The sequence below is a fragment of the Myotis yumanensis genome, unplaced genomic scaffold (assembly GCF_028538775.1).
Source record: "Myotis yumanensis isolate MYYU_CA2020_CCGP unplaced genomic scaffold, mMyoYum1.0.hap1 SCAF_10, whole genome shotgun sequence".
NCBI lineage: Eukaryota > Metazoa > Chordata > Mammalia > Chiroptera > Vespertilionidae > Myotis > Myotis yumanensis.
Window position 1 is genome coordinate 82,827,582 of NW_027223761.1, and position 14,155 is coordinate 82,841,736.

The 14,155-nt window shown below is 45.9% G+C and overlaps 1 protein-coding gene across 1 annotated transcript in view; it reads left to right on the plus strand.

The window, feature by feature from the left end:
* Positions 1-8,818: 8,818 nt before the first annotated feature.
* ARCN1 (archain 1) overlaps positions 8,819-14,155 on the plus strand; it is a 31,247-nt gene continuing 25,910 nt past the window's right edge. Inside the window, exon 1 of the mRNA XM_070426182.1 lies at positions 8,819-8,953. Coding sequence (XP_070282283.1) covers positions 8,951-8,953 — 3 coding nt within the window. The 5' untranslated portion in view covers positions 8,819-8,950. The remainder of the gene's footprint in view (positions 8,954-14,155) is intronic.

Genomic DNA, 14,155 nt, shown 5'->3' on the forward strand with positions numbered 1-14,155 from the left:
TGTTAGGGTCAGTTTGCATATTACCCTTTTACTATATAAGATAGAGACCTGGTGCACGGGTGGGGGCTGGCTGGTTTGCCCTGAAGGGTGTCCCGGATCAGGGTGGGGGTCCCCACTGGGGTGCCTGGCCAGCCTGGATGAGGGGCTGATGGCTGTTTGCAGCTGGTCACACCCCCTTCAGGGTGGGGGTCCCCACTGGGGTGCCTGGCCAGTCTGGGTGAGGGGCTGAGGGTCGTTTTCAGGCTGGCGGGCGACTGAAGCTCCCAACCTCTCCTTTTTTTCTTTATTCTGGGATTTATTTACCTTCTATGGCTGTCACTGGAACTGAGAGCCGGTTTTAGCTCTGAGGCTCGGCTCCAGCTCTGAGACCTCGGCTGCTGAAAGCAGGTATCTGGGTTTGTTTGGCTTCTATAATTGAAACACTGTTGCAGCTCCAGCTCTGAGGCCCGGCTGGCTGAAAGCAGGTTTCTGGGGTTTGCTTAGCTTCTATAATTGCAACATTGTTTCTAGAGTACAGCTCAGAGGCTGGCAGCGGCAGGCGGGGAACCTTGGCTTCCTCCATCACTGGAGCAAGAAAGCCTCCTGTTCGTTTCAGCTGCCTGGCTGCCGGCCGCCATCTTGGTTGGCAGTTAATTTGCATATCGCCCAGATTAGCCAATGGGAAGCGTGTCGGAGGTATGGTTAATTACCATGTTTGTCTATTATTAGATAGGATATATTATTATTTTTTTTTAATCCTCACCTGAGGACATCTTTAGAGAGAGGAAGGGAGGGAGATACAGGAGGAAGGAGAGAGCCCTAGCTGGTTTGGCTCAGTGGAAGAGTGTTGGCCTGTGGACTGAAGGGTCCCAGGTTCAATTTCGGTCAAGGGCACATGCCTGGGTTTTGGGCTTGATCCCCAGTAGGGGGCGTGCAGGAGGCAGCAAATCAATGATTCTCTCATCATTGGTGTTTCTCTCTCTCCCTTTCCCTTTCTCTCTGAAATCAATAAAAATGTATTTTCTTTTAAAAAAGGGGAGAGAGACATTGATGTGAGAGAGAAAAAATTGTCTTCCATACTCGCCTGGACTGGGGACCGAACCTGCAGCCCAGGTATGTACCCTGACCAGGAATTGAACCAGCAATGTCCTGGTGCACAGGGTGTTGCTCAACCAACTGAGCCACTCTCGCTGGGTGATTTTTACTTTTTTAAAAAAATTAAGGAGAGAAACCAAGATGGCAGCATAGGTAAACACCAGAGATTGCTGCCTCGAACAACCACTTCAAAAATACAACTAAAAGACGGAATGGACATCATCCAGAACCACAGGAAGGCTGGCTGAGTGGAAATTCTACAACTAGAAGGAAAGAGAAAAGCATACCGAGACTCAGAGGAGGCGCAGTACAGAAGTAAAATACTAAGGTGCAGAGTGCATGCGGAGCAGGCTGGCGGCTGAGGGTGTGGTTGTCGTTTTCAATCGAGAGGGAGTCTCAGGCTCTGAGCTCCAGTTCCAGGCGAGTCTCTAGGGACCCAGACTCATACGGGAGAAGCGGGACTGTCTGGCATCGCTCAGAACCCTAGGGCAGCTTTCTCTCCCAGGGGCTTGCAGCAATTACTGGGACAATGAGAAGCAGAGCCTCTGAGGGCAAGTCTGGGAGCAGCCATAATTGCTAACCCTGCCCTGTTGATCCCGTGGGACCCGCCCCCCCCAACTCCTGCAGGGAGACTTTTGCTGGATAGCCTCAGGCAAAGGCTAGATTAGCACCTCCCTAGAGATCCAGGAGCCAGGAAGCCCAGAGATCAAAGTGGGACCATCCAGTTTGCAGCTCTGTGGAACCATAAAAGACACACTAAAGGGGCAGACTCAGTGAGCACCAAAGCCCCATCGAAGCAAGTCTAGCCCTAGAGGGGTGTCTCCAGCACAGAAGTTCTCCCACTGCAGACACAGCTGATTCTCACAGCCAATTGGCCTGGAGGTAAATTCCTCACAGTGATAACTACAACAATCAAGGCTTAATTACAACAAGACTGTGCACAAAGCCCACAAGGGGGTGCACCAAGAGTGTCTACCTCAGGTAATTGGGACACCTAGCACAGAAAGGCACTCTATCGACACAGCGAAGCATAAAAAATGCTGAGACAAAGAAACAGGACACAAACAACAGAATTGGAGGAAAGCAAACTGCTGGATATAGAGTTCAAAACCACACTTTTAAGGTCTTTAAAGAACTGTCTAGAAGCTGCCGATAAATTTAATAAGGCCCTCAAAAAGACTGGTGAGACCACAGATAAATGTAGTGAGATCTTCAAGAAGACTGGTGAGACCGCCAATAAATGTAGTGAGATCTTCAAGAAGACTGGTGAGACCCTCGATGTTGTGATAAAGAACCAACTAGAAATTAAGCATACATTGACTGAAATAAAAAATATTATACAGACTCCCAACAGCAGACCAGAGGATCGCAAGAATCAAGTCAAAGATTTGAAATACGAAGAAGCAAAAAAACACCCAACCGGAAAAGCAAAATGAAAAAAGAATCCAAAAATATGAAGATAGTGTAAGGAGGCTCTGGGACAACTTCAAGCATACCAACATCAGAATTATAGGGGTGCCAGAAGAAGAGAGAGAACAAGATATTAAAAACCTATTTGAAGAAATAATGACAGAAAACTTCCCCTACCTGATGAAAGAAATAGACTTCCAAGTCCAGGAAGCACAGAGAACCCCAAACAAAAGGAATCCAAAGAGGACCACACCAAGACACATCATAATTAAAATGCCAAGAGCAAAAGACAAAGAGAGAATCCTAAAAGCAGCAAGAGAAAGAAAATCAGTTACCTACAAGGGAGTACCAATACGACTGTCAGCTGATTTCTCAACAGAAACCATGCAGGCCAGAAGGGAGTGGCAAGAAATATTCAAAGTGATGAATGCCAAGAACCTACAACCAAGATTATTTTACCCAGAAAAGCTATCATTCAGAATTGAAGGTCAGATAAAGAGCTTCACAGATAAGGAAAAGCTAAAGGAGTTCATCACCACCAAAACAGTATTATATGAAATGCTGAAAGGTATCCTTTAAGAAGAGGAAGGAGAAGAAAAAGGTAAAGATACAAACTATGAACAGCAAATACACATCTATCAACAAGTGAATCTAAAAATCAAGTGAATAAATAATCTGATGAACAGAATAAACTGGTGAATAGAATAGAATCAGGGGCATAGAAAGGGAGTGGACTGACTAATCTCGGGGGGGGAAAGGGGTGTGGGGTGTGAGGGAAGAGATTGGACAATAATCATGCACCTATGTATTAGGACAGTGGGTGGGAAGTGAGGGCGGAGGGTGGGGTGGGAACTGGGTAGAGGGGAGTTATGGTGGGAAAAAAGAGTAACTAATGTAATAATCTGAACAATAAAGATTTAATTTTAAAAAAATTAAGAACTTGTTCATCTTTTTGGGGGAAAAAATGTGCTTTTTATAACAAAGGCAACAATGCAGATTGACATATATCCTTTCAGACATGCAAAATTTTAAAACATGGAAGCTTTGCTACTGGAAAGCCACTGGAGATAGATTTGAAATGAGTTAAGAGTGAGAATTCTGTAGTGCAGTGGTGAAGGTCATAGGTTCTGAAGTTGAGCAGCCTTTGTTCCAATTCTAGCTTTGCTAGTTTCTTTTTTTTTAAATTAAATCTTTATTGTTCAGATTATTACCGTTGTTCCTCTTTTTTCCCCCACAGCTCCCCTCCACGCGGTTCCCCTCCCCCCACTGTCCTCATCCATAGGTGCACGATTTTTGTCCAGTCTCTTCCTGCATCCCCCACTAGATTTCTTGAGGATCTCACTACATTTATCGTGGTCTCACCAAACTTTTTGAGGGTCTTACTAAATTTATCGGCGGTTTCTAGAAAGTTCTTGAAAAACCTTAAAAGTGTGGTTTTGAACTCTATATCCAGTAGTTTGCTTTCCTCCATTTCTGTCATTTGTGACCTGTTTCTTTGTCTCCGCATTTTTTATGCTTCCCTTTGTTGGTAGAGTGGCTTTGTGTGCTAGGTGTCCTATAGGGCCCAGTGGCTCAGCCTCCCCAATTACCTGAGGTGGACACTCTTGGTGCACCCCTTTGTGAGCTTTGTGCACAGTCTTGTTGTAGTTAAGCCTTGATTGTTGTAGGTATCACTGGGAGGAATTGACCTTCAGGCCAATTGGCTGTGAGAATCAGCTGTGTCTACGGTGGGAAAACTTCTGTGCTGGAGACACCCTTCTGGGGCAAGACTTGCTTCAGTGGGGCTTTGGTGCTCACTGAGTCTGCCCCCTGAGTGTGTCCCTTATGGATCTGAGGAGTTGTAATTGGATGGTCCCACTCTTACCACTGGGAACACTGGCTCTTGGATCTCTAAGGAGGTGCTAATTTAGCCTCTGCCTGAGGCTACCCAGCAGATTCCCCTTCCTTGTTTGGAGTTTGGAGGTGCCCAAATGAGGCCCAGCTGTGAAGCAATGCAAGCTGCTGTGGGGCCTTGGGCCTTCTCTTGGAAGTTCTGGGTCTGTCTGGCCCAGCTGCAGTTTGTTAGGTAATTTTCAGATTGCAAAGGGCCAGAGCATTCATGTGCAAAAGCCTCTGTGCACAGCTTGGGTGGGGCGGGGTCTCAGGGGATCAACAGGGCCGAGCAAGCAGCTGTGGCTGATCCTCAGCCCTGCCCTAAGGGGCCCTGTGTCTCAGTGTCCCGGTAATTGTTGCAAGCACCTTTGAGAGAAAGCCGCCCTCTAGTTCCGAGTTCTGCCTGCTGCCAGACAGTCCAGTTTCTCCCTGTATGAGTCTGGGTCCCCAGAGACTCACCCGGAACTGGAGTTCAGAGCAGTCAGGGGCTTGTGACTCCCTCCTGATTAAAAAAGACAGCCGTGTCCTCAGTTGCCAGCCCTTGCCACGTGCGCCTCTGTACCTCTGCACTTTACTTCCGCACCTCCTCTGAGTCTCAGTGTGCTTTTCTCTTTCCTTCTAGTTGTAGAATTTCCACTCAGCCAGCCTTCCTGTGGTTCTGGATGATGTCCGTTTTGTCTTTTAGTTGTATTTTTGAATTTGTTGTGGGAGGCAGCAATTTCCGGTGTTTACCTATGCCGCCATCTTGGTTTTTTCCACTTTGCTAGTTTCTTGCCCTGAGATCTGTGTTAGATTAGTTTTCCTCTTTGTACCTTGGTTTTCCCACCTGTAAAATAAAGATGTTAATAGTTCTACCTCCAAGAATTCTTGTGAGGATTAAATGGGATAATCTAGGTGAATAATTTAGGGTGATGCTTGGTATACTGTAAGTGCTTAATAAATATTAAGGAATACACAGGAGATATAGAGAGGCAGGTGTGTCATAATGAGAAAAGCTGGGTTTGAATCCTGGTTCTATCCCTTACTGCAGCGGTTCTCAACCTGTGGGTTGCGAACCCTTTCGGGGTCTAACGACCCTCTCACAGGGGTCGCCTAAGACCATTGGAAAACACATATGTAATTACATATTGTTTTTGTGATTAATCACTATGCTTTAATTATGTTCAATTTGTAACTATGAAAATACATCCTGCATATCAGATATTTACATTACGATTCATAACTGTAGCAAAATTACAGTTATGAAGTAGCAGTGAAAATAAGTTTATGGTTGGGGGTCACCACAACATGAGGAACTGTATTAAAGGGTTGCGGCATTAGGAAGGTTGAGAACCACTGCCTTACTGGCTTTGTGAATCTGGACAAGTGCTTAACTTATTTGATCCTCAGTGTCCTTATCTGAATTGCTGTAAAGGATAAGAGATAATATGTGTCAAGTGCCGGACACAAAATAAGTATTCATGCCCTGGCCAGGTAGCTCAGTTGGTTAGTATCGTCCCCATAGGCCAGTGGTCGGCAAACTCATTAGTCAACAGAGCCAAATATCAACAGTACTTCTTCAAAATAGACTCGCCCAGGCCGAAAACTGACTTCTGTGCATGGGCCACGAAGTTTCAATCGCACTGTATGCGCGCCCGCACGTGGTATTTTGTGGAAGAACCACACTCAAGGGGCCAAAGAGCCGCATGTGGCTGGAGAGCCAAAGTTTGCCGACCACGGCCATAGGCCAATGTTATGGGTTTGATCCTCCGTCAAGGCACATACAAGAATCAACTGGAGCCCTGGCTGGTTTTCTCAGTGGTTAGAGCTTCAGTCTTTAGACCAAAGGGTTGAGGTTCGATTCCCAGTCAAAGGCACGGACCTCTTGAGGGAGTGGGAAGCAACCAATCGATGTATCTCTCTCACATCAATGTTTCTCTCTCACTCTTTTCCCCTCCTCCCTCTCTTCCACTCTCTTTCTAAAAATCAATGGAAAAACCGTCCTCACTCCTTGGGTGAGGATAAAAAAAAACAAAAAGAACCAACTGGTGAATGCATCATTCAGTGGAACAACAAATTGATGTGCTTTTTCTCTCTCTTTGCCTTCCTCTCTCTCTAAAAAGAAATAATAATTATAAAAAACACTCAACAAGAGCTTGTTGTTTATCCATTACAGCAGCAATGGATGAGTGCTGTAGAGTCAGTCAGTGATATGGGATAAATGATATAGGGGGAAGTGCTGAATCCTTTATGCTCTAAGCATGACATTTGGCGTGGGAGAACTACCAACAAACAGAAGAGTGGATTTGACCCTTGCTTCTGTTATATACTGGCCTAGAGCTTTGGGTAAATGTATTAAACTTGTCATAATTTTCTTCCACTACAAAATGTACGGTAACTGCCCTGATTCCTGCACACTTAAAAAAAAGGAAGTGATTTACAAGCCATAAAAATGTACCTTTTAAAAGTGTACTGCAAATCACAAAGTTGTGCAAGCATCACCTCTATCCAACTCCAGAACATTTTCGTCACTCCAAAAACATTCTGCCCTGACCGGTTAGGCTCAGTGGGTAGAGTGTTGGCCTGTGGACTCAAGGGTCCCGGGTTCGATTCTGGTCAAGGGCACGTACCTTGGTTGCGGGCACATACCCAGTAGGGAATGTGCAGGAGGCAGCTGATCGATGTTTCTCTCTCATCGATGTTTCTCTCTATCCCTCTCCCTTCCTCTCTGTAAAAAATCAATAAAATATATTAAAAAACAAACAAAAACAAAAAAACATTTTCATCGCTCCAAAAACCAAAACTCACTCCCCTTCCTCCCCCTTACAGCCCTACATTCTCTCCCTATGAATTTGCCTATTCTGGATGTTTCATATAAATCGAATCATATAGGATGTGATCTTTTGTGACTTGCTTCTTTCACTTAACATAATATATATTTTTTATTTTTTAAAGCATCTTTAAAAATCGATTTTACACAAAGGAAAGGAGAGAGGAAGAAAAGAGAGAGAGAGAGAGAGAGAGAGAGAGAGAGAGAAAGAAACATCAATGTGAGAAATAAACACCAATCATGTGCTGGGATGACGTTCCAACCAACTAAGCCACACCAGCCAGGGCTAACATAACATTTTTAAAAAATATATATTTTATTGATTTTTCACAGAGAGGAAGGGAAGGGGATAGAGAGTTAGAAACATCGATCAGCTGCCTCTTGCATACTCCCGACTGGGGATGTGCCTGCAACCAAGGTACATGCCCTTGGCCGGAATCGAACCCGGGACCTTTTCAGATCGCAGGCTGATGCTCTATCCACTGAGCCAAACCAGTCAGGGCTAACATAACATTTTTAAGGTTCATCCATGTTGTATAATGCATCAGTACTTTATTCCTTTTTATGACTAATAGTTCATGGATAACATTTTGCCATCCATTCACTTATTATGGACATTTGGATTGTTTCTACTTTTTGGCTATTATGAATAATCCTATATAATAAAGGGCTAATATGCTAATTAGACCAGAGGGCAGACCAGTGGGGGGGGGGGGGGGGCAGCCGGGCTGGGAGGGCGTGCATCTGGTCTCTAGTGCTTCTAAACATTAGTGTACACTCCTGGTGTGGACATGTTTTTAATTTCCTTGGGCACATCGACAAGGAGTGGAATTGCTGGGTCATGTGCTAACTGCTGTACTTCCCCCCCAGCAGTGCATGAGGGTTCTGTTTTCTCCACATTCCCGCCAGCATTGCGTAGCCACCCCAGTGCGTGTGAAGTGCTGTTTCATGGCGACTTTGATTTGCATTTTCCTAAGGCTGTTGAGCATCTTTTACGTGCTTATTGGCCATATGCAGATCCTGTGGAGAAATGTTAAAATTGGATTATTTGGCGCTGTGGGTTAGCTCCTCCCGGTGGACCCATGGCGCCTCCCCACCTCGGGGCCCCCCCCCGCCCCCCCCGCCCCCCCCCCCCCCCCCCCCCCCCCGCCCAGGAGGCAGCCAATAGATAAGACACCATATCTCTGTCTTTTCCTCTCTCTTCCACTCTCTCTAAAAAATCAATGGAAAAATAGCCTCCGGTGAGGACTTAAAAATAGTTTATTGTTTAAAGTATTACACACGTCCCCTTTCTGTCCCCATTGACCGCCTCAGCCCGCCGTCCTCCGCCCCGGGGCTCGGGTGAGGATTTTCAAAAACTGGATTGTCTTTGTGGTTGAGTTGTGAGAGCTCGTTATATATTCTGGACACTAGTCCCTTGGCACCCGGTTATTTCCAAGATTAAATGAGATAATGGTCGTGAGAGGTTTATAAACGGTAAGAGGTCTATAGACGAAGCGAGGGCGCTAACAAAAGGGGAGGGACAGGCGCCCGGCTCGCGGCTCCCGGCCAAGCCCCCGTCCTGCGCCCCCCGCCCCCGCCCCCCGCGGCCGCCCCGCCCCGCCCCCCGCCCTTTGACCCGCGCCGCTTCCGGTTGGAGACGTGGCTCAGGGCCGCCATCTTGGCAGTGGGTGAAGCGGCCGAGGCTCCTGTCAGGGGCAGCAGGTCCCGTCTCCCGGTGCGCCCCGTGCCGAGCCCGCCAGCCCAGCCCCGCGGAGCCGCCGCGAGCGCAGCCGCGTCCTCAGGATGGTAGGTCCGAGCCCAGGCCCCGCCGGCCCGACCCCTCCCGGGCCTGGAACCCGCCTTCCCCCGCCGCCCTGGAAGCAGCCCTGGGCCCGACCTCCCCGGGGTCCCGGACCCGACTCCACGGCCACAGTCGCGGTGCCCGCGCCCCTCCCCCACCCCGGGCCCCTCTGCCGCGAGCCGGGCGCGGGCCGCCGGGGTCGGGTGTGCGGGAGCCTCCAGGGGTGCCCCCTGGACCCGCGCCGCGGCCATCGCGCCCATCCCGGCCGCCCGTGGGTGCCCGGGCTCGGCCGGCAGTGTCCGCCTTCCCTGCCCTCCGACCCCGGCTCGCCTCCCTCCTCGGTGTCCGTGGGCCCGGCAGGGCCGAGCTCCGTGTCCGTGGGCGCCGGGGCGCCTTTTGTTTGTTCCGAAGAGGCACACGGGCGCGCTAGGGAGGAGGCGGGACGGAAGGCGTCACTTCGACCCGACTCTGCGGACCCGAGTGTCCCCGAGACCTGCGCAGGCCCCCGAGCCTGTCGCGCGGTGGGGGTGCGGGGCGCGCGGTGGGAGAGGGGGCGGTGGTGAGGCGCGCAGGCTGGGGCTGGGGGCCGGGAGGCTCAGGTGGCGCAGGGTGTGTGGCGGGCCGGGTGCGGAGGGGCCCGCGACCTGCCCTCCCCGGAGGCCTCGCCGCTGTCCCGGCCGCTGTGCGGACAGAAGTCGCCGTGGGCGGGGCCGCTGCTGGGCGAGCGGGTCTTCACGGAGCAGGAGAAATGCTTTGGTTCCCAACGAGCTAGTAATTCATTTTCAGTGCACTTTTATGTCCTCAGTCTTTTGTAGGGAGTTCTTTTTCTTTTTTATTCTATTTTTGTTAGTAGATTAGTTGCTTTAAGCAGTGGTTCTCAACCTTCCTAATGCCGCGACCCTTTAATACAGTTCCTCATGTTGTGGTGACCCCCAACCATAAAATTATTTTCGTTGCTACTTCATAACTGTAATGTTGCTACAGTTATGAATCGTAAGGTAAATATCTGATATGCAGGATGTATTTTCAGGGGTCTCGACCCACAGGTTGAGAACCGCTGCTTAAAGGATCTTTGTACACACTGAAGAGAGCACGGTGTACAAGCCGGTGCAATCATGTTAAGTCCTATCGACAGCCTTTTACATGGGGACTGGACGGGGGAATTCATGCTTGGGCTTTTCAACACTGAAACTTTTTTTTTTTAGCTTTAGGCATATAAACTGCATCAAGCAGGTTTGCCTCATAAGACTTTACTGTTGGACAAAAAATTTCCAAAATCTCCTCTTTTCATTTTCACTAGGAGGCTCAGTATTTGGATAGTAATTTTTAAACTTCTTTTACATCCAGGTTGTATTTGTAGGGCATTTTAGAGCATATTCTAATTTTAATAGCAAAATTAAAGCATATATATATATATATATTTATATATGTAAAGGTAAATCTTTACAAAAAGATGTTGGAACGTCCTTGGCACTTAGTACAGTAACTTCTCACTTAATGTCATCAATAGATTCTGGGACTTGAGGTGAAATGACATAAAGAAACCAGTTTTACTGTAGCTCCTTGATATAAACAGGAGTTAGGTTCTCATGGCATCTCATCAACATTTTAATGAAACAGTCTAGAATGAAACAATGTTATTTGGAGACCTGCTATATTTTTAGTTCATTGATAACCAAGGGATAATAAAGTTCTAGGTGTTGGTGATAAAGCATAAAATAAAGAACTGCATGTTATTTGGACACGTGTGCATATACATACAGTTGTGTCATGTTTAAATATGCATATGTCTCTGAATTATCTGGGACTTGGTATGATCTAGATACCCTAAGATTTGTGTATTCTGAAGAACAGCATCTCAGTACATTCTGCTCTGTTGAGTCGTAATACTATTATTTCTGCGTAATGTTTTTGGATCCTATTCCTTTACGAAGATATCCCTGGATAGTAAAAATGTCCAAATAAGGTGACATTTTATAATATTTTTTGGATCTAAAACTTGTTTGTGAAAGTTGATTTCCCCCCAAACATTTTATTTAAAAATTTTAAGTATCTAGAAAAGTTGAATTTTATAGTAAACACCCCTATAACCAGCTAGATTCTATAATTAACATTTCATTATACTTGTTATATCACACATCTAATCATCCATTCCTTTATACATCTTCTCTTATTTTATGTTTCTCTATTTTTATATACATCTTTATAAAAAATGCATTTCAGAGTAAGTTGTAGACATCAGTTGATTATTTTTTAAGAATTCTTTATTGTTGAAGGTATAACATATGCCCCTTTTTCCCCTCTTTGAACCCCCTGCAGTTCCCCCTCTCACCCCAGGCCTTCAGCACCCTAATATCTGTGTCCATGGGTTATGCATATATGCATACAAGGTCTTTGATTGATCACCTCCCACCCACCCAGCCTCCCCCACCTTCCCTCCGAGATTCCGCACTCTGTTCCCTGCTTCCATGTCTCTGGATCCACTCCGTCCATCAGTTTATTTTGTTACTTAGATTCCACATGTGAGTGAGATCATGTGACACTTGTCTTTCTCTGACTGACTTATTTCACTTAGCATGACACTCTCCAGGCCCCTCCATGCTCTCTCAAAGGGTAAGAGATCCTTCTTTTTTACTGCTGCATAGTATTCCATGGGAAAAATGTACCCCAGCGTTTTATCCACTCGTCTGCTGATGGGCCCTTGGGCTGTTTTCAGTTCTTAGCTATTGTGAATTGTGCTGCTGTGAACACAGAGGTGCATACATGCTTTCTGAGTGGTGCTTCGGGTCTCTTAGTATATATTTCTAGAAGTGGGATCACTGGGTCAAATGGCAGTTCCATATTTAATTTTTTTTTTTTTTAAATATATTTTATTGATTTTTTACAGAGAGGAAGGGAGAGGGATAGAGAGCTAGAAACATCGATGAGAGAGAAACATCAATCAGCTGCCTCCTGCACATCCCCCACTGGGGACGTGTCCACAACCCAGGTACATGCCCTTGACCGGAATGGAACCTAGGACCTTTCAGTCCTCAGGCCGATGCTCCACCCACCGAGCCAAACCGGTCTCGGCCATATTTAATTTTTTGAGGAAACTTCATACTGTTCTCCACAGTGGCTGCACCAGTCTGCATTCCCACCAGCAGTGCAGGAGGGTTCCTTTTTTCTCCACATCCTCGCCAGCACTTGTCATTTGTTGATTATTTGATGGTAGCCATTCTGACAGGTGTGAAGTGATACCTCATTGTTGTTTTGATTTGTGTTTCACTGCTGATCAGTGACTTTGAGTATTTTTTCATGTCTCTTGGCCTTCTGTATGTCCACTTTGGAGAAGTGTCTATTTAGGTCCTTTGCCCATTTTTTTTTATTGGATTGTCTTCCTTTTGTTAAGTTGTATGAGTTCCTTATATATTTTGGGTATTAACCCTTTATCAAATGTATCATTGCCAAATATGTTTTCCCATACAGTGGGCTCCCTTTTCGTTTTGGTGATGGGTTTCTTTTGCTGTGCAGGAGCCTTTTATATAGATGTAGACCCATTTGTTTATTTTCTCCTTAGTTTCCTTTGCCCTAGGACAGTGGTCGGCGAACTGCGTCTCGCGAGCCACATGCGGCTCTTTGGCCCCTTGAGTGTGGCTCTTCCACAAAATATTGACTTTTGCGCATGGGCCACAAAGTTTCAATCGCACTGTACATGCTCGCCCTCACGTGGTATTTTGTGGAAGAGTCACACTCAAGGGGCCAAAGAGCCGCATGTGGCTTGCGAGCTGCAGTTTGCTGACCACTGCCCTAGGAGATGTATTCGTAAACATATTGCTACAAGAGATGTCTGAGATTTTGCTGCCTATAGTTCCTTCTAGGATTTTTATGGTTTTTTGACTTATATTTAAGTCTTTTATTGATACCAGTTTATTTATGAAAAAAAAAATTTATTTTGCCAAGCTGGGTCGCTCAGTGGTTGAGCATTGACTTATGAACCAGGAGGTCACAGTTCAATTCCTGGTCAAGGTACATGCCCGGGTTGCTGCTAGATCCCCAGTGTGAGATGTGCTGGAGGCAGTTGATCAGTGATTCTCTCTCATCATTGATGTTTCTCTCTCTCTCTCTCTCTCCCTTTCTCTCTGAAATAAATAATAAAAATAGATTTCCTTTGGCTTTAGTCACTGAAATTAGTACAGAACATCCTATGCTGTGAAGTCCTAGTAGAGAAATAAATGAACAAATGCAAAAACACATGGCTTATGATGACCTTGTTATAAAAAAAGAAATAGAAGTATAAAAGGGCATCTTTTTTCCTAGTTTTCTGCAAATTAGTCAGAACATGTTCTTATTTTCTTAACATTTGTAAAGTATTATAGTCATTTTTTTTCTTAGTGAATTTGATATTAAGTCTCATCGTAGCACCAATCTGTAAAATATTTGCTTTTCTACAGAGTGCTGTTTTTTCTTATTTAAGTATAGGCATTGAGTAAACTTACTATAGTGTCCACGTTAAGTAAAAGTGATCACATAAAGTTCGGTTCCCAAAAGTTATTAGAAAGCTAGATTTGGTGCCCTAGCCAGTTTGGCTCAGTGGATAGAGCGTCGGCCTGCAAACTGAAAGGTCCCAGGTTTAATTCTGATCAAGGGCACATGCCTGGGTTGTGGGCTCGGTCCCCAGTGGGGGACTTGCAGGAGACAGCTGAGCCATGATTCTCTCTCATCATGCATTTTTCTCTCTCCCCCTCTTCCTTCCTCTCTGAAATCAATAAAAAAAATATATATATATATATTTTTTTTAATATATTTTATTGATTTTTTACAGAGAGGAAGGGAGAGAGATAGAGAGTTAGAAACATCGATGAGAGAGAAACATCGATCAGCTGCCTCCTGCACATCTCCTACTGGGGATGTGCATGCAACCCAGGTACATGCCCTTGACCGGAATCGAACCTGGGACCTTTCAGTCCGCAGGCCGACGCTCTATTCACTGAGCCAAACCGGTTTCGGCATATTTTTTAAAAAAGATAGATAGATTTGGGTTTGTATGATTGACCTACACATGATGGAGAAGAAACTGAAATCCTGTACAGTAATAACTGTTCCCAATTAGGGGATTATTGCTTTCGCCCCTCTTTTTCATTTATAATACAGCAACTGCACAGCTATTGTATTCTTGATGTATCTTTTTTTATTCTTTGAGAGGACAACAAAAAATGAAAGCGATT